Below are 25,772 nucleotides of genomic sequence, written 5' to 3'. Positions count from 1 at the left end.
AGGGAATCTACCTTGTAATAAGTTCCATGTGTAGTCCGGTTTGTCGGGATAAGCTGTATTGATGTCCCCTCTACGGGGGAGCAGGGCGTGCTAAATATTCCAGGGATTATGGATAAGATTCCTTTGTTCGTCATCCCCGTCGCCAAACCTTTGTCCCTTATGGCAATGCACACCAACATAAACACTTAGATAGGCCCTTTAGTGCACACAGTAATTAAATCCCCTTCCCTTACAACGACTTTGGAAGAAGCCAGGCAGGAAGCCAGATCGGGGCACCGCCGGGTGGCCGCCGTCAGCTATAGCTCCGGCAGGCCTAGCAACATCGAGTGACACGAGCTATAACCATGCTACAGGGAACGTGTGATTGGTTGGCGCGGAAGGCGCGAACCTCCAGCCAATCAGGGCGGGAGGTGCGAAGACGCAATGGAGGAAAAGGTGGTTCATTGGAGGGAAGGCGCTGGAAGGTTCGGTGAACGACGGGAGGCTGGAAGGGACTGATTGGGTGGCGCGCCAGGGCTGACGTCACCGCCCAGGTTATAAAAGGGCATGCCGGACGACATTTTCCCTCTTGCGCTGCATGTCTCTGGAGCTCTTGGTTATCTCTGGCTGTCTTGCGCTGCACGACATTTTAGCAGCTCTCTCCTGGCTTCCTCACGCTTGTGGTCTCTTGTCTCTGCGCTTCCCTTCTTTGTCTTGAGAGGTCCTGGTGGTCGTTGGTTCGCCATCTGCATGGTGCGGGAGCGAGGCTCGGTGCTGTGAACGGGCGGGACTTCGTGTACGAACGGAGAGGGCGTTGGCTCGGGCCTAGCGAAGCATGCGAGGCGGACGGAGGGTTCCACCGCGCCGGAGTTTGGAGCCGCGTGGGGACAAGACGACGGACAGTTAAGACGCACCACATTCACCATCACACGACGATTTCTTTGATTAATTCATTTTCCCTTGTTCGTATCTGAAGTGTGGTCTGTGGGATCCCAACTTAGGCTCTTTATTTGATTACCGTCGCGTTCCTTGTTATCGGGTTCCGTGAATAAATCTCTATTTTTGTACATTCTAATTCGGTGTTCGAGTACATTAATTTCACTGCAGGATCGAAGCTGCCTTTGGTTCGCTGAAGGTAAGCGCTTTTGCCGCAGCTTCCACTTCAATTCTTCCTCCCGCGTTTTATAGCCGAATCTGTGTTTGGTCGTCGCCTCAAGTAAATCCGTTTGGTCCATCCGCGGATAGTAAATCCGTCCCTGGTATTAACAGGAGGGATTCGCACGACAATATTTTTGTCTAATTTAACCATAATAGTTACGTCTAATTTAACCATAATATTTTTTTCTAATTTAACAATAATATTTTTGTCTAATTTAACCATAATATTTTTGTGTAATTTAACCACAATATTTTTGTTTAATTTAACCATAATATTTTTGTCTAATTTAACTATAAAATTTTTGTCTAATTTAACCATAATATTTTTGTCTAATTTAACCATAATATATTGGTCTAATTTAACCATAATATTTTTGTCTAATTTAACCATAATATTTTTGTCGAATTTAACCATAATATATTGGTCTAATTTAACCATAATATTTTTGTCTGATTTAACCATAATATTTTTGTCTAATTTAACCATAATATATTGGTCTAATTTAACCATAATATTTTTGTCTAATTTAACCATAATATTGTGCACTGCTCCCTCCCAATTCCATCGGCGTGTGCTACACTGCGGCATTGTTGGGTGCCGAAGGCACTTCGACAATGCTGCGTGCTGGAGGATGTTATTTATTTGGCATGGAGGCGGTGTACTTTACTTTTTTTTTTCTTTTTTTTTTTTCTTTTTTTTTTTTTTTCTTTTTTTGTATACAACATCGAGGCTCGTGAAAGAGCTAACATTAATCACACAAAAAGACAAACCGACACACAAAACACAAAAAACAAGGGGAGCGGCAGACAAGATGGGGAGAGAGGGGGAAGGACACAAAAGAGAGGGGGAAGAGGGGGAAGGACACAAACACAACATTTGAGAGCAGGGACATCGGGAGGACTTGGGGGGAGGTGGGAGAGGATTAAAACATATGAACACTGCAAGGACTCTGGGGTGAATTACCGGGGGTAGAAAAGATGAAGGTTTTCGATGGGGGACGATAAGAGATGGTGGTGAACAGCTGTTTTAAAGACCTGGAGGGAGGAGTGGGATTGAAGGGAGTGGGGGAGTTTGTTCCAGAGGCGGGAGAAAAGGGGAATGAAAGAGTGAAGGTGAGCAGAGAGCCTAGACTTTGGCAGTTTAACCATAAGAGGGTTGCAGGCAGATCTTGTGCGACCTGAAGGAATATTGGGGGGACAGAGCACAGAGAGAGCTGGGGGAGCAAGGCCGGAGAGGAGTCGGTAGAAGACAGAAAGACCACCAACCTGCCTGCGGTGAGTGAGTGAAAGGCCCTCGGCGTTGACTACATCGCAGGAGATTCCAATGATTCTGAAAGCTTTGGCCTCAACAGCGTGAAGCCGAGCAAGGTGTGAGGCAGGAGCACCAGCCCAGAGGGGGGAACAGTATTCCATTGAGCTGCGGATGAAAGCCTTGTATGTGGTGAGGAGCTCAGGTGTGCCAAGGAAGGACTTCGCACGACGGAGGATGCCCAGTCGGCGACTGGCTTTGGAGGCCAGCTTGGAAATGTGGTTTTCCCAAGAAAGATCATGGCAGATAGTGAGACCCAAAAGCTTGAGCGACAGAACTTCTTGGAGAGGATTGTTGAGAATGTAGATGGGAGGGTTGTCCAGTCGGTCCTTTTTTTTTTTTTTTTTTTTTTTTTTTTTTTGTATACAAGAGCTACTTGAATGTAGCTTTACTTGTTTTTGTCGAATTTAACCATAATATTTTTGTCTAATTTAACCATAATATTTAGGTCTACTTTAACCATAATATTTTTGTCTAATTTAACCATAATATTTTTGTCTAATTTAACCATAATATATTGGTCTAATTTAACCATAATATTTTTGTCTAATTTAACCATAATATATTGGTCTAATTTAACCATAATATTTTTGTCTGATTTAACCATAATATTTTTGTCTAATTTAACCATAATATATTGGTCTAATTTAACCATAATATTTTTGTCTAATTTAACCATAATATTGTGCACTGCTCCCTCCCAATTCCATCGGCGTGTGCTACACTGCGGCATTGTTGGGTGCCGAAGGCACTTCGACAATGCTGCGTGCTGGAGGATGTTATTTATTTGGCATGGAGGCGGTGTACTTTACTTGCATGTAGCTTTACTTGTTTTTGTCGGATTTAACCATACTATTTTTGTCTAATTTAACCATAATATTTATGTCTACTTTAACCATAATATTTAGGTCTACTTTAACCATAATATTTTTGTCTAATTTAACCATAGTATTTTTGTCGAATTTAACCATAATATATTGGTCTAATTTAACCATAATATTTTTGTCTAATTTAACCATAATATTTTTGTCGAATTTAACCATAATATTTTTGTCTGATTTAACCATAATATTTTTGTCTAATTTAACCATAATATATTGGTCTAATTTAACCATAATATTTTTGTCTAATTTAACCATAATATTGTGCACTGCTCCCTCCCAATTCGATCGGCGTGTGCTACACTGCGGCATTGTTGGGTGCCGAAGGCACTTCGACAATGCTGCGTGCTGGAGGATGTTATTTATTTGGCATGGAGGCGGTGTACTTTACTTGCATGTAGCTTTACTTGTTTTTGTCGGATTTATCCATACTATTTTTGTCTAATTTAACCATAATATTTATGTCTACTTTAACCATAATATTTATGTCTACTTTAACCATAATATTTTTGTCTAATTTAACCATAATATTTTTGTCTAATTTAACCATAATATATTGGTCTAATTTAACCATAATATTTTTGTCTAATTTAACCATAATATTGTGCACTGCTCCCTCCCAATTCCATCGGCGTGTGCTACACTGCGGCATTGTTGGGTGCCGAAGGCACTTCGACAATGCTGCGTGCTGGAGGATGTTATTTATTTGGCATGGAGGCGGTGTACTTTACTTGCATGTAGCTTTACTTGTTTTTGTCGGATTTAACCATACTATTTTTGTCTAATTTAACCATAATATTTATGTCTACTTTAACCATAATATTTATGTCTACTTTAACCATAATATTTTTGTCTAATTTAACCATAATATTTTTGTCTAATTTAACCATAATATATTGGTCTAATTTAACCATAATATTTTTGTCTAATTTAACCATAATATTGTGCACTGCTCCCTCCCAAATCCATCGGCGTGTGCTACACTGCGGCATTGTTGGGTGCCGAAGGCACTTCGACAATGTTGCGTGCTGGAGGATGTTATTTATTTGGCATGGAGGTGGTGTACTTTACTTGAATGTAGCTTTACTTGTTTTTGTCGGATTTAACCATACTATTTTTGTCTGATTTAACCATGTTGATTTTATCCCTTGAATGTGGATTATGTCCAATTAAGCCACACCCATTCCAAAACTTTACACCTAGATCTGAAATCTATGTCATTCATTCTTCATGTGCTTAAAAATTACATCACACACACATACTGCTCTGCACAGCAATTCAATTTCGTACAAAAATTTTGTATTTAAAATACATATTCAAAATTATAAAAATGTCTTGAATCTAATGTCAATTTTAATCGACAGAAAATGCCACATTCAGTGGCTTGTTGTGTGAAAGTGGTTGTCGAGACAAAACTTGTGTGAACTTCTGTTCTCTGTGATTGTCCATTGATTTCCTTTGATCCTTGCTCTTGCTCGTTCCTGAAACATGAATAATCGGTCTGTTTCACCATGAAGATGAGAAAAACTTCAAACGTGAATAAAAATAAGTCCATGGTGCTGTGTGCCAGTCAGAGAGAGAGTCCACACTGGTTCTTAGATCTACTGTAATCTATGTACCCTAGCGACATTTTTCATTGGTAAATGCTCTTTCTTGTTAAAATGAGGATGTAAACTAAGAATTGCTATTGTGTTTACTGAAATACTAAGTTTTTTCTGAAAATTGTAAAACAAAAAAAAAGGATATTAGGATGTAAGGTATATTCTTAGTTTCTCAGTTGAAATTTGCCTTTTCCTTGGTTATAAAGTCAATCAATTTGGAACGTCTTCTGTATCACCTTGGGTGTGTTCCGTTAGAAAGTGGTTTGCTTGATTCAATGCATTCAAGCAAGCACTCCAAACGGACAGAGTGCTTGACACTGCTTAACAACATTGCGGTCTCGGTCTTCATGTAAACAATGATATCGTGCGACCCGAGCAAATGCTGTCAATGCCATCGTTTTCAGTTTTACTCGATCTTCCTGTGATAATGTGATTTTCAGTTTTACTCGATCTTCCTTCCTTTCTTCCCCCAACCAAAACCTTGATCTTTTCTACCCCCGCTAATTCACCCCAGATACACTTTTTTTTGGGGAAATTGCAACTTCTTTCCTGGCAGTGATGCAGTGTTCATATGTTTTATACCTCTCCCACCTCCCCCCCAAGCCCTCCCCCTCCCACATTTCTCCCGATGTCCCTGCTCTCAAATGTGTTGTGTCCTTCCCCCTCTCTCCCCATCTTGTCTACCGCTCCCCTTATTTTTTGTGTTTTATGTGTCGGTTTGACTTTTTGTGTGATTAATGTTAGCTCTTTCACGAGCCTCGATCTTGTATACAAAAAAAAAAAAAAATTACTTCCCGAAACGAATTTACTATGTTAGCAGCAGCTGCAGAGTACGAGGATGGAGGAAAGAAAGTTATAGAAATTGGTCAGAAGAAGTAGGAGCCTCCTACCAAGCTTATCTAAGAACCTACCACTGTGCGCTTTGGGGAGATCTTGAATTTTTGGGATCATGTTTATATATCTTGAAGAATTAGGATGAAAAGAAGAAATAACAATAAAAGTATGAAATGCACATTTCAATAATATTATGAGTAAGCAGTGTGCATAACAGAGGTATGAAGCCCGGTGTTGGCTTAACGATTAAGGTGGTTGGCTTAAGGTCTTGAATTTGAATCCCTGTTGTGCTGATAACACCAGGTGGGTTGACTCAGGCTGGCATCCTTCCGAAGTCGACAAAATGAGTACCAACTTACTGGAAACAGGGGCCACTGCATTGGCAGCAAAGCAGTGCTTCCAGAAAATGATGCAAGAAGCAGCCACAGGCTGCATATGGAATTAAAATAATAACAAGTCAGGAGACGACGATGGTTCACGAGCGAGCGGTATTCAATGACAAAGGACGGACTATAACCGAAACAGGCCCGGACAGGCCAGGCCCGGAAATGACAAAACGAAGGTTACTGGCCTTGAAATTTGATAGAAAATAATGTATAATCATTTATGAGGTTAGTTAGCTACACAATACCGAAAATTCGGTGAAAATGTAATGAAAAAAAAAAATGAAAAAAATCGAGCTCCGTGGGGCTAGACGCATGACATTGGCCTAACCAAATATCGAAACCCCTGTCAGATTCCACCAAGCCCCTCGGAGAAGATGTAGCTTGAACTCGATTACCCCCTAAAAAGACATCTTTTTCGGGCGTGGCTCCGCCCACAATGGGTGCAATACGCCCACTCGAGGCAGGACACAACTAGATCATGATATCAACCTCCCACCCAAGTTTCATCAAGATCGGATGATATCATCGGGTAGTTATGCTGCAGACAGACAGACACACACACAGACACACACACAGACAGACGCACACACTTGACGAATATAGTGGTCTCTTGATAACTCGTGAACCAACAGGAGTATGTTTCTGAACATTTCATTTGTTGTAGTTCGTGTCTTTTTGATTCTGATGATGGCGGCCATTTTTGCTGACATAAAGGAACACCTTTCTTAATCACTTGCTCTGCTGGCTGGGCGGGCGGCTTACAGAGCGGTTGATATGGAACGACTGGCTTGGCAAACAAGAGCAAGCTGCTTGCTAATGGAACACACCCTGGATGCGAGAAAGTGTGGCAAAAATTGTCACAAACCTTAATGCAGCCATTCATTTGTATTTATAATCTCAATGTGCTTGGAAGGTGTTGGAGAAGAGGCAGTCGTCCAATGGCTTGGTGTGAAGGGAAATGCAGAGGAACCATTCACCAGAGGACATAAAATTATCTTCCAGGATATCCATCCATTCTGCTGCAGCAATATCCTCTTCAATGTGCGCAACATTACGTATGTACATGAGGTTGGGAGAGGGGTGGGTATAGTACCATAGAGCACATGTGTGAGTTCAACTCAAAACAAAGCAACAGTGCCTTCAGAAAGTATTCACACCCGTTGACCTTTTTCACATTTTGTTGTGTTACAGCCTGAATTTAAAATTCCATAATATTTTTGGAAATTTTTAAATTGAGATTATTTTTTTTGTCACTGATCTACACCCCATAATGTGAAAGTCGAATTTTTTTGAGAAATGTTTAAAAAACATTTAAAAATGAAAAGCTGAAATGTCCTTAGGCAATAAGTATTCAACCCATTTGCTATGACACTCCAAATTGAGCTCAGGTGCATCTTTTCATTTTGGTGCAATTTCCTTTGATCATCTTTGAGATGTCTCTGCAACTCGATTGGAGTCCACATTTGGCCAATTCAATTGATTGGACATGATTTAGAAAGAAACACACCTTTATATATAACGTCCCACAGCTGACAGTCAGTGCATGTCAGAGCAGAAACTCTACCATGAAGTTCAAGAAATTGTCCTTAGAACTCTGAGATATAATTTGAGGAGGCATATATCTGGGGAAGGGTATAAAGCAATTTCCAGAGTATGGAAAATTCCCAAGAGCACAGTGAGCTCCATCATTAGGAAATGTAAAGAATATGGAACTACCCTGCCTCTTCCCAAAGCTGCCCGTCTGACCAAACTGAGCAACACTGCAAGAGGAACCTTTATCAGGTAGGTGACCAAAAACCCAATGACCTCTCTGACTGAACTACAGAGTGCCTTGACTGAAACGGGAGAACCTGCGAGAAGGCCAACAGTCACTGCAGCACTTCACAAATCTAGGATATATTGAACTCTTTGGCCTCAATGTAAAGCACTATGTTTTACAGAAACTGAGCACAGCTCATCACCCATCTAACAACATCCCTAGTGTGAAGCATGGTGGTGGCAGCATCATGATATGGGGATCCTTTTCAGCGGCAGGGACTGGGAGACTTGTAAGGATAGAGGGAACAATGAATGGAGCCAACTACAGGCAAATTATTGAGGAGAATCTGCTTCAGAGTACAAAAGACCTTAGACTGCGGCGAATATTTACATTGCAACAGGACAATGATCCCAAGCATACAGCCAAAGCAACACTGTAATTGCTTCAGAACAAGAACGTGAAAGACCGTGAATGGCCCAGCCAAAGCCCAGACTTGAATCCCATTGAGAATCGGTGGAAAGACTTGAAGATTGCTGTTCACTGACGATCCCCATCCTACTTGGCAGAGCTTGCGCAAATCTGCAAGGAAGAATGGGAGAAACCCCCTAAATCATGATGTGCAAGCTGATGCAGACCTATCCACGAAGGCTTGAAGCTTTAATCGCGGTCAAAGGCGTTTCTACAAACTATTGACTCAGGTAGTTGAATACTAGTGTAAATTAGATATTTCTGTATTTCCTTTTTAATTATTTTGTAAAAATTCCCCCCAAAAAAATCCACTTTGACATTATGGAGTATTACGTTTCGATCAGTGACAATAAAACTCAGTTTAATCCATTTTAAATTCAGGCCGTAACATAAGGAAATATGAAAAACGTCATGGGGTGTGAATACTTTCTGAAGGCACTGTATTATCACCACTCTGTTTGGATTCTGCATCCTGTCAAATGCCCTATAATCACTTTGATGTTGGCTGAATTATACTAGTAGCAGCAGTATAAGTTTGGAAGGATGTAATCTAACCTCCTTCACTATCTCACTTTCTCAGTGGATTGCCACTTCCCTTTGTATGGTGTGCACAGCATTTAAGCATGCAGGCAGATGAGATTGCACTTCCCAATCCTGAACAGGCCTTTTCTGTTTGTCCAGAGAGTGGAATGCTCAAGCCAAATGCCGATAATGAATTTTTGGTCACATTTTCTCCAACAGAGGTAAGGGTTGAAGAAGTAATTGGAAAGGGAAGGGTGAAGAGGATTGATCAAGATGTGACTTTGGAGGAAAATGTTTCGAAATTTTTTAAGGGATTGTGTAACAATGTTGAGCTCATAACCTTTTTTTGACTTAAAAATACAAATCTGTAACATACAGTGACATAATGATTAGAGTGTCCATTCTGAGTTTGGGAGGTCGGTGGTTTGAACCTCGGCAGAGGGGAAGCTGAGCCCCATGAAGAGCAGGTCGAGACTCAGGAGGTTGGTCCCCTTGTGCATGATGTGGAAAACAGGAAGGCCTGCAGAGACCTAGTACTGTAGTGCACCATTAACTGTAGGGAACCCAGGACTTCGATTCTGGCCTGTCCATAACCGCTTAGAGCGATGGAGGGATGCTGCAGTGGGAGGTGGGAAAATAACTGCTTGTAGTTGTAGAAATTGAGCAGAGAAACCTTGGCCCCAATGTCCAGGAGCAAGGATAGGCAGACATCCTTGAGGTACACAGCACAGGTCTTAATGCCTGTAGGGTTGGAGAGCAAAGTGTGGATTGTAGCTAGTGCTGGATGTAGTTGCTGGGCAGGAGCTGCTGCTGCTGCTGGGGCGGAGTGACACCATCTGGAAAAGTGGTTCAGCTTATTGCAGCTTCTGCAGGTTTTCCCCTGTGCCGCACAGTCAGGGGCTCTGGCCTAATGTCTGGTACACCTGCAGTTTCCACAGCACTGCCTAAAGTAAGCATGGCATTGCTGCGCTTGCTGAACAGGGTGTCCTGTTGCAGTGAGGCAGGCTGAACTATCTGCACTTCAGGCTCAGTAACTGTAGTAGGTGAGAGAGCTTCAGCAATTTTAGCAGCACATGTTCCAGCAGACTCCACAGGGCAAGTTAATTGACTGGATTTGGTCAAAGTTAAATCATCAGATTCAAGCAACATTCTCTCACACTTGCTCACTGGAGGTTTTTGTTGCAATAATTGAGTACTGAATCATTTCATCATGAAGCGCTCATGATTTACGTGGCACCACCATGTAATTGTGGGCATCACTCATATTTTCCAAGAGAAGTGTGAGCAGGTATGTCTGGAAGTATAGGATCCAGCGTTTCCAGAGAAGAGGCGGTTTGCCAGGCAGGCGGGGTGAAAGCAAAACTTTAGCCATCCCTTCCTTGTCGCAAAATATTATGGTGTCAAAAAACTGACTCCAACAACTTTAGTTAAGTGAACTAAACAGGACGTTTATTAAATGACTTTCACATACTTTCAAAGATGGCCTATCTCCCTGCCATCAAGCACCCAACCCACGCTCACCTACTATCCACACAAACTTGACACACGGCACACACACATACTCGCACACGTCATGAACCCGAACAAAGCACACAATGACCAAACAGTACAATGTAGATATGCAATCTACTATAATAAATAGAGCTTGTGTGGCTGCAGCTATGTCGCCAATATTCACTCGTTAATTGGTCACGGCACTGACCAATTGGGGTTTACCCTTCCCTAATTGATTGGTCGTGACACTGACCAATTTGGTGTGACCTTTTCCCCAGCATCCTTATTTGTGTCGATTGTTATCGGATCTATCCGTGTCTTGGGACAGTTTCATAAACCTTCTCAAGGTACACAAATCCGAATGCTATTTCACCTTGCATCTCCAACCTCTTCTCCACCAGCTGTCTCATCGTGAACGTCCCGTCTTTCATTCCCTTACCCTTTCTAAACCCCTGCTGCTCTTCTCCGATCTCCTCCACACTCTTCCTTATTCTCGCGTCCAGAACCCTCTCCAGCACCTTCATGACATGACTCAGGGGCCTGATGCCCCTGTACTTCTCTGGATCTTGAACATCTCCCTCCGCCTTCTACATCAGCACAATTAACCCTGTCCGCCAATCCTCCGGAATTGAACCCTCTCTCAAACATACATTCATCAGCCTCTTCCTCCAACTTCTCCCACAGCAATTATCATCTTTCTGAACACCTCATCAATGTCTGGCACTCTTCCCTTCTTCATCCTCTTCAATGCCATCCGTACGTTCTCTTCATGATCTCCACCAGCTCCACTTTCCCCTCCACATAACATGGTAACTCAAGCTCGCCGTTGCTTTCTTCCTGGTTCAACAGCTCCTTGAAATATCCTTCTCACACTTTCAATACTGCCCCCTCTCTATCACTAGCCTCCCGCCACCATCCTCGATCACCTCCCTCCCCCTCCATGTCCTTTCTACCCCCATCCCTGTTGCATTTGGGATAAATATCACACATTGTAAACATTTCATAATCGTCTCGTACCTTCCCAGATATCATGAATGCGCAGAACAACCTTCACCACCGAAGGTTATGTATTCATTCCTGTTTGTTCGTCTGTCTGTGAGGAAGATATTTCAAAACGTTGTGGACAGATTATTGCAAAATTTAGATTTGGGTTAATGTCCGGATCCAGATCTTGCCTACCAGTGAAATACAAAATGTAAACTGTTCAGGCTTGCGGAAGTATGCGCTCTCCTGATTGCCGTACTTCTTAAGAAGATGTGTGCCACAGTATTGGGATGGCTTTTTTGGACTTTGGTATTTTGGAGGGGGATTATTCTGTTGGAGTCATGTATTTTTAGTAAGGGGTGGGGCGGCATTCAAAGCATCACTGGGGTGGGGTTGTTAAAAAAGTCACGTATTTTGTGTATGACCCCTAACAGGACAGACACACATTGATTTGTAATTCAATACATGTTTACTGATGTTTACAAACTTTTTACACATTCTATTTCCTCACACTTTACTCAATATTCCTAACAGTTTCTATATCTATCTATATCTCTACATCTCTACCGACATCTCCACATTTCTACCTACATCAGTCTCTACCTACATCCATCTCTCCATCTCTCTCTGTATCTCTCTCATCCCATCATGCGTATCTGTTCTACCATCTCCTTCAATACTCTCGGATGTTTATCCAACTCCAAAACTTTACTTTTATTCACCAACTTTACAAGAAAGACACTGACTAAACAAATAATGCCAGCAGACGGGTCACCTAGCTTAATATCGTGTCTTCGATATGGTCTGGCACCCTGCCCTTCTCACCCAACTCTCCTCTTACGGTATCCATGGAAATCTCCACGCATGGTTTGCGGACGTCCTCTCCTGTCGTAGTAAACATGTGATGCTAAATGGAATTATCTCATATCCTCTTCCTGTCCAGGCTAGAGTTCATTAAGGCAGTGTTCTGGGCCCTGTGCCTTTTCTGGTCTTCATTAATGATCTCTCTGACTCTCTGGAAAATCCTCTATCTTTTTGCTGATGACTCCACCCTCTGCCGCTCCAATCTCAACCTTCAGATCGGCAGGCATCAGCCTCTTCACTCTCTGCAGACCTGGATAAAATCACAAACTGGTCAAACTGCCAGCAACCCTCTTCTGGTGAAACTGCCAAAATCAAGGCTCTCTGCTCACCTTCACTCTTTAATTCCTCTTTTTTCCCTCCTCTGGAACAAACTCCCACACTCTCTTCAATCCCACTCCTCCCTCCAGGTCTTCAAAAACAGCTGTTCACCACCATCTCTTATCTTTCCCCATCCAAAACCTTGATCTTTTCTACCCCCATTAATACATCCCAAATGCACCTCCTTCAAATTCTCGTTTCTTTCCTGAAAGTCCTTGTAGTGTCCATCTTGTTTATCTGGTGTTCCCCGCCCCAGCCCTCTCCTTGCCACAGATTTTCCGATAATCCTGTTCTCAACTGTCGTACTTTCCTCTCTCTCTCCCTCCCCCCCCTTTTGTCACATGCTCTCTTTATTATGTTATATGTGTTAGCTCTTGCACGAGCCTCGACTTGGTATACAAAATGTATATACATCTATTTATTAATCTGAGGGGTCAGCACAACCTGTAATGCAACACCCTCCTTGTGAGACACAAATCAGACTTTATTTGTAGTCGGTTTGGTGAATATGGTGGGTCATCTTTATCACCGGCTTTCCTCATGTTATGGAGTATTATATTATGTGATCAATAAAATTTAATTGAGAAATGACAATTTATTGACACAAAAAAGTGCATTACCAAGAATGTGATGCAGCCGACATGGGTATACTCCCGTCCGTAGGGTGGGGCAGGGCATCACTGTGCCCAGTATTGGGAAGGCTTTGTTTGTATAATACAGCCTGCACCTCTAGCTGCAACTTAGTTCTGATAGCACAGGATTGCACGTGGTTGACAAATGAGAAACCTCCGGCTATGTGCAAACCTCTTCCGACATGTTTTTAACTCTTCGTGCCAGCTCCTGGGAAGGGCCACCATTGCATCAATTCCGGGGTGGGGCAAACAATTTTCACATGCAGTTGTCGATGCTCGATGCTGATTTAAATTGATCATCATATGCAGAGTTGTCATTGAAAACTTTGGGAAAATACACTTGAAACATTTCAATAACAAAGATGTCATTGATTTGATTTGAATTTTTGGTTCAGCATTATTTTGATGGGTAAATATCACATGCCCATATCAGTGGTGTGTGTTTGTGTTTTCGTACACTTGTTTTAGCTGAGAGATTATCACTGCATGCTGCACCTTGTCTTAAAGAATATTCCTCAAGTACCTGCGGAGAATCACAGAATGGTGCAACCACTCTCCAAGAGGTAATATTTTAATCTTTATTTTCTTTATTATAAGGCTTTATGCTCGTATGTGGGTTGAAGCCATAATCTTTGTGTCCAATCTATCCTCCATGGTCCTGGGATATATTTTGGTTCTCAGGCATACTATAGTGCTGGGAAGGTAGCTCAAATAATGAATGAATGATCGTTTTAAGGCCATTTTCCCCGCTATAGCGGGGGTTAGCCTTGCGGGCCCCATGACAATCATGGTTCCCTGTTTTGAGGCAATGCTTTTATGGCCGGATGCCCTTCCTGACGCCAACCCTTGGTCACGCTCTTCCAAAACGCAGGGATACGGTGTACGGTGTACCTGTAGGGATACGGTGTACCTGTAGCTCAGTAGCTCAGAAGTAGCATATTTGCCTTTAAGTCGTCTCGTCTGGGTTTGATTCTCGATTTCACTTGAAACGATTGCCACAAATCCTGGGGTGTCACATAGAACTGGACACCCATCACATTATCGGATAGCATGTGTTATTTCCCGAGATCCCAAAGACCTTTTGCTGTGACGAACCACAAGAGATAAAGCCGAACAATTTATACTTCCCTTCGGTCTCCATTACCATTTTTGTTTTTTTTTATACCATTCAGCCTCTCAGACTACGGATGTTCACAGCAAATTAATTTTACATACAGTCACATGAAAAAGTAAGTACACCCCTTGTAAAGTTTTGACTTTTTCAACATATTTCAACATACAGCTATTTGATCTTCATTTCAACAATATTGATAGATAAAGGTGATATAATATAACAAATATCATGAAACATTTACATTTTGTAGTCCATTGTATAATTTAAATAAACATAAATGCAAATTTCGCATGTGGAAAAAGTAAGTACACCCTTGGCTCTAATAGGTGGTGTTGCCCCCTTTGGCAGAAACAACCTCAAGTAGGCGTTTCTTATAACTGTCTACCAGTCTCTGACATCGACTGGGAGAAATTTTTGCCCACTCCTCCATGCAGAATTCTTTCAGCTGTGCGATGTTTGAGGGATTTCTTGCATGCACAGCTCGTTTCAAATCGCCCCCACAACATCTCGATGGGATTTAGATCCGGGCTTTGACTTGGCCATTCCAGAACCCGCCATTTCTTTATTTTCAGCCATTCCTTGGTGGATTTACTGGTATGTTTAGGGTCATTGTTATGTTGCAAGGTCCACCTTCGGTTGAGCTTCAACTTTCCGACAGATGGCCTCACATTATCCTCAAGCACCATCTGGTACAATGAAGAATTCATAGTGGATTCTATGATGGTGAGCTGCCCAGGCCCTGATGCAGCAAAGCTGCCCCAAACCATAATATTTCCACCACCATGCTTTACAGTTGGTATCAGGTTATTGTGGTCAAATGCTGTCTTTTGTTTTCGCCAAACATGTCTTGTGGTACTGTGGCCAAATAGCTCTGCCTTTGACTCATCTGTCCAGAGCACATTGTTCCAGAAGTGCTAGCCTTTGCCCAGGTGTTCATTGGCAAACTTTAGTCTTGCCCTGATGTTTTTTCTGGACAGCAAAGGTTTCCTCCTGGCACACCTCCCAGGTAGATCAAATTTGTGCAGCCTCTTTCTAATGGTAGACTCGTGCACTTTGACATCAACAGTGGCAAGAGCTTCCTGTAGGTCCCGTGATGACATTCTGGGGTTCTTTGAGACTTTCAGCATCTTGCGGTCTGCTCTCGGGCTGAACTTGCTGGGGCGGCCTGGCCTGAACAAGTTGGCAGTTGTTTGGAATCTTCTCCAGTTGTAGATGATCTTCCAGACAGTCGAATCATTGATTTCAAATTGTTTGGAGATCTTTTTAAATCCCTTCCCAGACTCGTAGGCATCTATAACCTTCTTTGCGAAGGCCTCAGAGCGCTCTTTTGATCTAGGCATGGTGACGCCGCACACTTCAACAACAAAGAGCAAACCAAACTAAATGTCTGAGGTTTAAATAGGAAAGGTTCCTCCAAGATCCTCTCTAACGATGTTCTAATCATTTGCACCTGAGCTGGTGCATCTGATTCTAATTTTAGGTATTGATAAATGTAGGGGTGTATGTACATACTTTTTCCACATGCGAAATTTGCATTTATGTTTATTTAAATTATACAATGGACTACAAAATGTAAATGTTTCATGATATTTGTTATATTATATCACCTTTGTCTATCAATATTGTTGAAATGAAGATCAAATAGCTGTATGTTGAAATATGTTGAAAAAGTTAAAACTTTACATGGGGTGTACTTACTTTTTCATGTGACTGCACATGGGTTTCACAGCAAATTATTCCCCAAAGCCTTAAATTTGTACATAGATTCTCAGTGCAAAAAAAAATGCCTAAACGTCCATCGCAGCAGACAAAACTCAAGACAAACCCAAAAAACTCAACGTACTGAAAACATTAACCATTACCAAGTTTGGTCAACAAAAAGAATCCCTAGCCACAATTTACAAACAGTTTGTCCTAACCACTATTAACTGTGCTCGTTAGTCCAAGTTGGGAACCCACCATATCCAAGATAAATGTGTTAAAACTTCAACTATTACAAAACCAAGCACTCAGAATCAACACAGGCTGAACCAAACTCACAGATATAGATCATCTCCACGCTGAAACAAAATTACTTCCCCTCCTACATCACCTTGATATTAGAGGCACAAACTTTGTTGATGCCACTTGAACATTAGAACATCACCGCTTTTTCCAACGACTGACCCCCTCTCACACATATAGGTATCACACCAGCAACTTATGATAACACCATCTTTTTGTCCCCCGTCGCACCGCGGAGCGAAAGGGGGACTATGGTTTTCCCCTCCGTGCGTGTGTGCGTGCGTGCGTTGAACCTTGTGAGCGGAATATCTTGAAAAATAAATGAACTACTAACTTCTATTCGGTGTGTGGGTGTATTTTGGCATAAGGAAGAACGCTATTGAAAATTGGGTCGCCACGTCAAAATCAAAGATGGCCGCCGCCATGTATGTCTGAACCTTGTGAGCGGAATATCTTGAAAACTAAACGAACTACTAACTTCTAATCTGGTGTGTGGGTGTGTCTCCAACCCACTCGCAAATATTATCGACTCTTCCACGTTTCCTGCGTCTTCCACTTTGTCAACTGACATCACTTCACCGACGGGGGACCTAGGCATAACGCTTGTTAAACGTGGCACCTCCACCTTTGAACACAACATCTCAGAAAAGCATTCACAATCACATCACCACAATGGCTTTGCAACAACAGCACAACAATAAAATACCCAATGAACCACACCACCTGATCCATACATCCATCTGAACAAACCTTCCCACACTCCTCCAGAGTAACATTATCTAGACTTTATTCTGGTTACCATTCTGCACTTAAAACCTATCAACAAAGACTTGACACAACTCAGGACCCCTTCTTCTCGTTCTGTCAACCTTGAACTTGACACTGCACTCCACTTAATTACAATTCTGCGCTCAACTTGCGCAATACAAACAACTATCTAACATTTCTTCTTTACTCGATTTCTGGGGGAATCCAGTCAGAGTGGCTGGCTTCCTTTGGGTTGTGGTCTTACAGTGAGGATGCCTGACTCTACTGATGATGATGAAATATATATATACATATATATATCAAAATGTAAAACACATAGAAAGAACCTTTCCCTTTATGCCTTTTCTGTCTTTGCTATGGACCTGCATAAGTCGTTTTGTCATTATTTTTACCTCAGCAAGGCGAATATCGGACTTGTTGAGTGTGAGTGAGAAACACCCCAAGTGCATTGGAGGGCATGCCTTATAGCGAGTTTACTCGAGAATGCTTTGGTCCTTTGGACACAAGCAGATTTGAGCATCGACATTGATGCTGTAATGGTGTTTCAACCCTGATGCTGTCAAAGTAGAAAATCTATCCAGGTCTTTCAAACAGCTGTTCACCACCATCTCTTATCTTCCCCCATCCAAAACCTTGATATTTTCTACCCCCGCTAATTCACCCCAGATACACTTTTTTTTTCTTCTTCTTTTTTTTTTTTTTTGAAATTCCAACTTCTTTCCTGGAAGTCCTTGCAGTGTCCATATGTTTTATACCTCTCCCACCTCCCCCCAAGCTCTCCCCCTCCCACATTTCTCCCGATGTCCCTGCTCTCAAATGTTGTGTTTGTGTCCTTCCCCCTCTCTCCCCATCTTGTCTACTGCTCCCCTTATTTTTTGTTTTATGTGTCGGTTTGACTTTTTGTGTGATTAATGTTAGCTCTTTCACGAGCCTCGATGTTCTATACAAAAAAAAAAAGAAAAAAAAAAGTGACATGGTGGTAACAACTGGCTACGGTATATTCCCCACCTTCCAGTGCACAAACCCTGTAGAAGCACTGTTATGTGTGCGAACGTGTACTCAGATCGTTCAAATATGTCCTTCAGCTCAAGTCTTGTGCAGCGGAACCACTAATCCCCAATCCAAGAGGAACATTCCTGCATGTGATCAGATGGCCAAGACAAGTAGTTCATCTTAGTGGCTTTTCAAAGAACTGAAAAGAGTGAACTTCTTGTTTCATTCACTGTGGTTCTCTTCTATTTTCAGGTTGCCTTGCTTCAAAACGTTCTTCCATGCTTCCCCTGGATAAACCTGAACATCGTTTGTAGAGGATGTTGGACTTTAGCCAGAGAGAGCATGACACAAACATGTCTCCATGGCCAAATCCACTTTTTGAAGAACCAAATTTATACGCTTCCTCCCCTGTAAGTCCCTCACTGTGTGGGCCTCAAGCATCTGAGGCCTCCGCTTAAACCTGACATCTCTCAATCGAGGCCACTGCTGATAAACCAGACATCATCCATTTAACAGAATCGCCATGATGCACTAGCATCAAAGGCTAAAAATAATATGAATTAATATTTTATATTAATATGAATGACAACATTAATGAAGTTTCATAGGCAGGGTGATCCATCAATGTATGTGCCATCCCTCAGATGGATGTTAAACTGAGCCTCTATCTGCCAGCATTCGTTGGTGGATGTGAAGGATCCCAAGGTGTCCTTCGCGAACAGTAGGCGAGCTGTCGTCAACACCGTTGCTAAATCCAAATTCCTGCCCTAACCTTAGTCGAATGTCAAGCCTGGCCAGCTAGTTCGTGAACGACTTGGGTAAAGTTTCCCCTGGTCATCCCCACAATAACATGGGAATAAATGTGGTCATTAAAGAGGAAGAAGAAGAAAAATATTAACACACCGCCATCCATACGTCACGGGAAGAAGAAGCAGGATATCGAACATTTAGTCAGGTTCACTATGTTAACAAATATAATTTCGTTCAAAATTTTGGTAGATTAGCAAAACTATACATTTTTGGAATATTCAGAGCATGAGGAATCCAAAAATTAATGTTTACATTTGTGTAGACACCTTTGCGAAAATGACACTCAGGACAGTGATGAAGATAGTCAGGTTCACTATCTATCTATAATTCCAGTAATCTCTGTGTGTTTGTTTGTACGTTTGTACGTTTGTACGTTTGTTTGTTTGTCTGTGACCGCTGTTTCTCGACAACCACGGGTCCGATATACTTTAAACTTGCCAGGTATATTGCTGGGGACCCGAGGATGTGCCTTTTCAAGGTTTGAAATTAATCGGACAAGTACTTACCGAGCTATGGCGATTTAGCCGTTCGCCGTTCGCTTTGGCGTTGCGAATGGACCAAACCATTGCATGTAAATAGAGGGGGGGGTTCTGTGGTCGTTGCGAATGGACCAAACCATTCATGTAAATAGAGGGGGGGGGGGTTCTGTGGTCGTTACTGCCACGTGGTTTCAAAGTTTTTTTTTGTTGTTGTTGTTTGCACGCATGTTTTTTTGCACCCACGTACGGGCACGCCCTAGGATGTTTACACACACACACCCCTACACAAATTTTTTTTTTTTTTTTTTTTTGGCAAGGAACGGGCACCCACGTACGGGCACGTCCTAGCTTATATATAGTACGGGCATGCCCTAGTGTTAACAAATATAGTTTCTTTCAAAATTTTGGGATTAGCAAACCTGTACATTTTTGGAATCTTCAGAGCATGGAGAATCTGAAAATCAATGTTGGCATTTGCACAGACACCTGCATGGCCGCCATTTTGGATTTTGAAAATGGCCACCATAAAATACATATTTTGCGCGATCTCGGCTTCTAGTCAACCTAGAGACTTAATTAAATATGCTAATCCTATGTTTTCTGGTTCAAGGAATCCAATAAAGGCCTCAAAATAGTGCTCAGGATTATAGAAAAGCAACAAACAAAGGTAATTGAAAACCATTGTCTTTATATTTGTGATATAACTGTATTACATAATAAATGATATTGCAAGTCCTTTGAAGTTATAGGTTGTTATAGGAAGTTATAGGTAGTATCAGATTGAACTATAAGTCCTATACACAGGATCTACGAGGTCTGTACCGTTCAGGAATATGCTTTTACAGATCTTCATCACTGTCCTGAGTGTCATTTTCGCAAAGGTGTCTACGCAAATGTAAACATTAATTTTTGGATTCCTCATGCTCTGAATATTCCAAAAATGTATAGTTTTGCTAATCTACCAAAATTTTGAACGAAAAAAACATAGTGAACCTGACTAATTTCATCTTTGGAGGACATTTTACCATTCAAAATTGTATGTCGGCAATGATGATAATAGCATAATAATAATATTAACGTTACTACAAAATAAGAATTTTAATAACAATAATATTGACAATTAAAAAAGTATTCTATATATTATGGACCAAATGTTTGCATATATGTCTGTATGTACACCCATTCGTTGGACAGCTGGCCTGATGCCACCCACAATTGTTACCTGGAAATAAATCGTGCATCTACCATTTTGGTAAGCCAAATACATCTTCGAAAGTGTCATAGTCACAGAAATAAGGTTTGTGACACAAAAAAGAACACATTTTCCTGATTGTATGTAACTTATACAATGATCTTGCTTTTTTTTTTAAGAACTGCATTTATACACTTATGGTGGTGATGTGCAGGCTTGATCAGTCATTGGAAACATCGAAGGTAAATAGCACAGTCACAGATATGTTGGCACTCAGTGTGAAGCTCAGAGGTTCCACAGTTCCACTCTGTGTGCAGTTCCACCCGCCTGCATTATTACTGCCCGAATCAATTCCATTGAACATGCCATGGTCCAGATCATTCCAGGTAATCCTCAAATTCTCCTCTGTAAAACAAATCTTACTCTTGAATTTCATATGTATATATAAATATACATACATACATACATATATACATATTTATATATACAGTAAGACCTATTCCAAGTGTTTGACCAGCTTGTGATTCTAGGTCGAGATAGAAAGAGAAGATGCTGTTAATTTATATTTCACAGATTGTGAGATATTTTGGCATGATAATAGAATATTACCTGACTCTTTTTGACTGAAATTGTCAATTATTGTGTTTATTACCTCCGCCACCAAAGGTTCTACAATCACTTCTACAGTGATTCTTCACCATGGAGAGATAGGGTGCAAAGCGATATACAACAAACAACAACAACAGGCATTTTAAGGCCATTTTCCCTGCTAGAGCGGGGTTTAGCCTTGCGGTCCCCATGACAATCTTCTCCATTTTGCCCTATTTTCTGCATCTCCCCTTGTTAACCCCCTTATGTTTTCACCCCTGTCCGTTTGTCCGTTTGTGAGCAAGATATCTCAAAAAGTTGTGAACGGATTCGGACGAAATATGGCAGAGAGGTAGCATGTGTGATGAGGACGAAATTATTAGATTTTGTTGAAGATCCGGATTCCGATTCGGCTAGTATAATTTTTTAAGTGATTCTTCACCATTGGCCAAAAACTGGCCTTGGCTGCCAAAAATTTGCCAAATTGGCCAAGATTCATAGGGCCAAAAACGATACATAGCAGGATATCACAAAACGTTGAAGAAGGATTTGGATGAAACTTGGTGGAGATGTTGGGTGTGTGACAAGGACAACTAGATTCGATTTTAGTGAAGATCTGAATATGGATTTGGCTGAAAGAATTATTTCATTTTAAGTGATTCTTCACCATGGAGAGATAGGGTGCAAAGCGATATACAACAAACAACAACAACAGGCATTTTAAGGCCATTTTCCCTGCTAGAGCAGGGTTTAGCCTTGCGGTCCCCATGACAATCTTCTCCATTTTGCCCTATTTTCTGCATCTCCCCTTGTTAACCCCCTTGCCCGCATTTCTTCTTCGACCATCTTCAGCCAAGTCTTTCTCGGTCTTCCCCGTCCTCTACTTCCTTCTACATTCATTTCCATCACTCTTCTCCACCAGTCACTTTCATCCTTCCTCAACACATGACCAAACCATCTCAAACTGTTTCTCTTCACAGCATCCATCACAGGCTCTATTCCCATCATCTTTCACAATTCATCATTGGTCTTCCTCTCTCTCAATGAAACTCCACACATCCACCGAACCATTCGCATTTCCACCCTTTCCAGCCTTTGTTGCTGCTCTACGTTCATTACCCATGTCTCACTCCCATAATTCATAACACTTCTCACACATGCAGCATACACCTTTCCCTTCAGCTTCAACGACACTCCTATCCTCGTCAGCACACCGCTCAGTTCCCGAAACTTCTTCCATGCACATCTCACTCTGGCAACCGTTGCCGAGTCTGATCCACCTTCTCCATTCAGCATGTCTCCTAGGTAACAAAATGTTTTCACACCTTCCAGCTTCACGCCGTCTCCAAGATCCAACTCAACATTTCCACCATCTGCAGCGCCCTCTGTGCGCACCTTACATTTGAATGTAGCTGCCACACTGGTTAATGACCCTCTCAGACCACTACATTTTTGATGAACCCACTCAGCGCACATTTTACATTGAATGGAGTTCACTCCGACACCATTCCTGTACACAGCACATGGCCACTTCCCAGTTCTTTCCACCTCACCACATGCTTTACCACTTGCCATCACCTTCGTTTTTCCGATATTCACCTTCAGACCTTTTGTCTCTATACATTCCTTCCGATATGTCTCTATACATTCTTTTGTCTCTATACATTCCATCGTAAATAGTTCATCTTCTCCTTCAGTCCATCCATACTTTCTGCAATCAACACCAGATCATCTGCATACAACAACTCCCACGGTAAACCCTCCTTTACGTTCTGAGCCAGCACATCCATCACAGCTACAAATAGTATTGGACTTAGTACGGACCCCTGATGTACTCCCACCTTCACCTCAAACTCACCACTGTTCCCGTCCTTCATCCTTACAGCTGTGCGTGCTCGTTTGTACATTGCCATCACTACTCTGATCAACCATTCCTCCACTCCTAACTTCCTCAATGCCCATGTCACTACTTCACGTGGAACCCTATCGAATCTCTCCAGATCAACAAACCCAAGAAACAACTTCTTCCTCTTCTCCATGTACTTCTCCTGCAACTGCCTCACAATAAAAAGTGCATCTGTCATTCCTCTTCCTGGCATAAATCCAAACTGCATTTTGTCAATCTTCACTTTCTTCCTCATGAATTTTTTTTTTTTTAAGGTGAAAAGCAATATATAACATGATATTTAAAAAGTTATGGAAGAGTCATGAATAAACTTGGTGGATGAGTTGGGGAAGTGACAAGAACAAGCCGATTAGATTTTGGTTCAGGTCCGAATCCCGATCCGGCCTATCAGTGAGATACAAAAGGTAAACTATGGTGGAGGTATTATGCTCACTACTGAGTGCTGTTCTAGTTATTTTTGGAACGCCTCACATTTGCAGATTAAAATTTTGTGAAATTTGTCTTTTTCTTTGTACAGATGAGGAATCTTAGCCAATGTGCTGTGATGTTTCACTGGGATAGACAGGATGAAATGAATATTCTGGAAGTTGAACCATCATATGGGGACATTGGTAAGTTGTGAGCAAGTATATCATAAGAAAGGTATATTTGGTTACTCGTTTGGGAAGCAAAGAGAAGCTAACATTTTGGGCATTGTCAGTGGGAAGCAAAGTGAAGGTGATGTGAGTGGGAGAGATTTTAGATTCCATCAGTTTGCATAAACCCCAAAACATGCCATTGTAATAGTCAACAACTCTTTTTTATGGGGAAAAATCTAGTATGTTTTTTTTTTTCATTCCATGAAGGCCTATGATCTGAAGTGTGTATTTGATTGGTAGTTTTACTGTATCAAATTTATTAATTACCTTACCCCATGTTCCATTAAGGATAGAACATTGGGTTGGATAAATGTGTATGGTGATACCTTGAGGATTGCAGTCATTGATCCCATTATCTTCACCTGAGGTAATTGTTTATTAGTGTTTGAAAGAAAGCAGATTGCAGACCAGTCTACTCTGCTCGTATTCAACTGCCAGGTTTGGTGATGAATTGGCAGTTCAATGAAGACTGTCAATGATGCAGGTACCTTTAACAGGATGTGCTCAGAAAAGCCTAAGGAAGCCGATGGATCGTACATGAGTTATTCGACGTGACATAGCACAAATGTATTTGTGCTTGGGTTGAATATGTCTCAGTGGGCAACTGTATTACCAATGAGGCTGACATTTCAACAGCATTTATGTGCCCTTTAAAAAAGCATTACTATCTCAATGGTGCTCCTTCTGCACAGGTTGTCATCATTTTGCAGCATGGTTTAGGGCTTAGATGCGGTCAGCCATTAACCCTCAGCAAGGGTTAGCAAGTTGGAGTGGAAGTTTGGCCTGACCCCATAAAGCAGGAATTATGATTTGGTTGGAAAATTTGGGTTGTAAAGGCAAGGAATTGAGTCAGACCTGCATTCTCATAGTTGGCTAGTGCTAACACCATAATAAGAATTGATAAGATGATGCACTCCTAATCAATCTGTATTGTAGCAGTTAAAATGTCAGATTTGGAATCGAGAGCTAAGGGGAAAGGAACGTAAACAGTCAATGTTTTATATTTGTCCAACCATTTCGTGTTCCATCATATACCTTGTGGTTAAACTTGATAATAAACAAGTACAAAAAGTTTTAATTAAAACAAAAGCCGTGTCGATGTTACACAATGCCTAGATGCAGCTGTGCCTATAACGTCGATGTTATAGGCACAGGACATTCCTATTGATTCGATTACTTGATGTTATTTTTGTGCAAAGTGAAAATATATCTCGGCAATTTCCCGTGTGTGGCGACACATGAACGAAGCTATGCTCCTCTCTCCACATTATTGTGCCGACGTATAAATTAAATATTTCATCGTGACGATTGTCATCAAATGGACGAATTTTTAATATATCTCGGCATTTTCCCGTCTGTTATTTCAGGCGGTGTATGACTGACCATGCCGCGATTTAAAAAAAAAAAATCTCGGCAATTTCCCGTATGTGGCGACACGTGAACGAAGCTATGCTCCTCTATCCACATTATTGTGACGACGTATAAATGAAATATTTCATCGTGACGATTGTCATCAAATGGACGAATTTTTAATATATCTCGGCATTTTCCCGTCTGTTATTTCGGGCGGTGTATGACTGACCATGCCGCGATTTAAACAAAATATATATATCTCGGCATTTTCCCATCTCTTATTTCGGGCGGTGTATGACTGACCATGCTGCGATTTAAAAAAAAAAAATCTCAATGGACTTGAAGTTACAGGCCTTTGAGAATTCATTTCGTTCTATAAAGGGCAACTTTCATCGGATTTTCTTCCCGTTTTTTTTCAACCGAGTCTAAAACTATGTTAGCGACTGTGAAAAATGAAATGATATATCGAATTTGATTTGAAAGAAAACTGTATGAGAGAGCAAGACACCACGGGCCTACAAAACAGGCCTCAAAGCTATGCGAGTTAATAAAATGGTGGATATTTGTTTATATGAAGGCTCTCCCACAATGGGTGGAGCTATGGTTCCCAGAATGGGTGGAGCTTTGAGGTTTTGTCTTCTCTGCAAGAACAACACGAACGAGAAGAAGAACAAGAACAACAGCAGAGGGCACTCTATGAGCAGCGTCTGCGACGCGGCTAAAAACAGCTGTATTATA

At 41.5% G+C, this 25,772-nt stretch overlaps 1 protein-coding gene across 2 annotated transcripts in view; it reads left to right on the top strand.

The window, feature by feature from the left end:
• The first annotated feature begins 649 nt into the window (after nt 1-649).
• The window catches only part of LOC137416793 (deleted in lung and esophageal cancer protein 1), a 118,957-nt gene continuing 93,834 nt past the window's right edge, over nt 650-25,772 (top strand). The window contains exons 1-6 of one of the 2 annotated variants that reach the window (XM_068102421.2): nt 650-881; nt 7,062-7,203; nt 8,956-9,118; nt 13,658-13,752; nt 20,764-20,935; nt 23,561-23,654. In XM_068102421.2, coding sequence (XP_067958522.2) covers nt 815-881; nt 7,062-7,203; nt 8,956-9,118; nt 13,658-13,752; nt 20,764-20,935; nt 23,561-23,654 — 733 coding nt within the window. In that variant the 5' untranslated portion in view covers nt 650-814. Of the gene's footprint in view, nt 882-7,061; nt 7,204-8,955; nt 9,119-13,657; nt 13,753-20,763; nt 20,936-23,560; nt 23,655-25,772 lie in introns of those variants that run through there. The other variant, XM_078783322.1, reaches the window with a different exon arrangement.

This window comes from Myxine glutinosa, chromosome 1, assembly GCF_964187855.1.
Source record: "Myxine glutinosa chromosome 1, kmMyxGlut1.1, whole genome shotgun sequence".
Taxonomy (NCBI): Eukaryota; Metazoa; Chordata; class Myxini; order Myxiniformes; family Myxinidae; genus Myxine; species Myxine glutinosa.
Note: the sequence above shows the minus strand (reverse complement) of the source record. Positions and strands in the feature narration are given on the sequence as shown.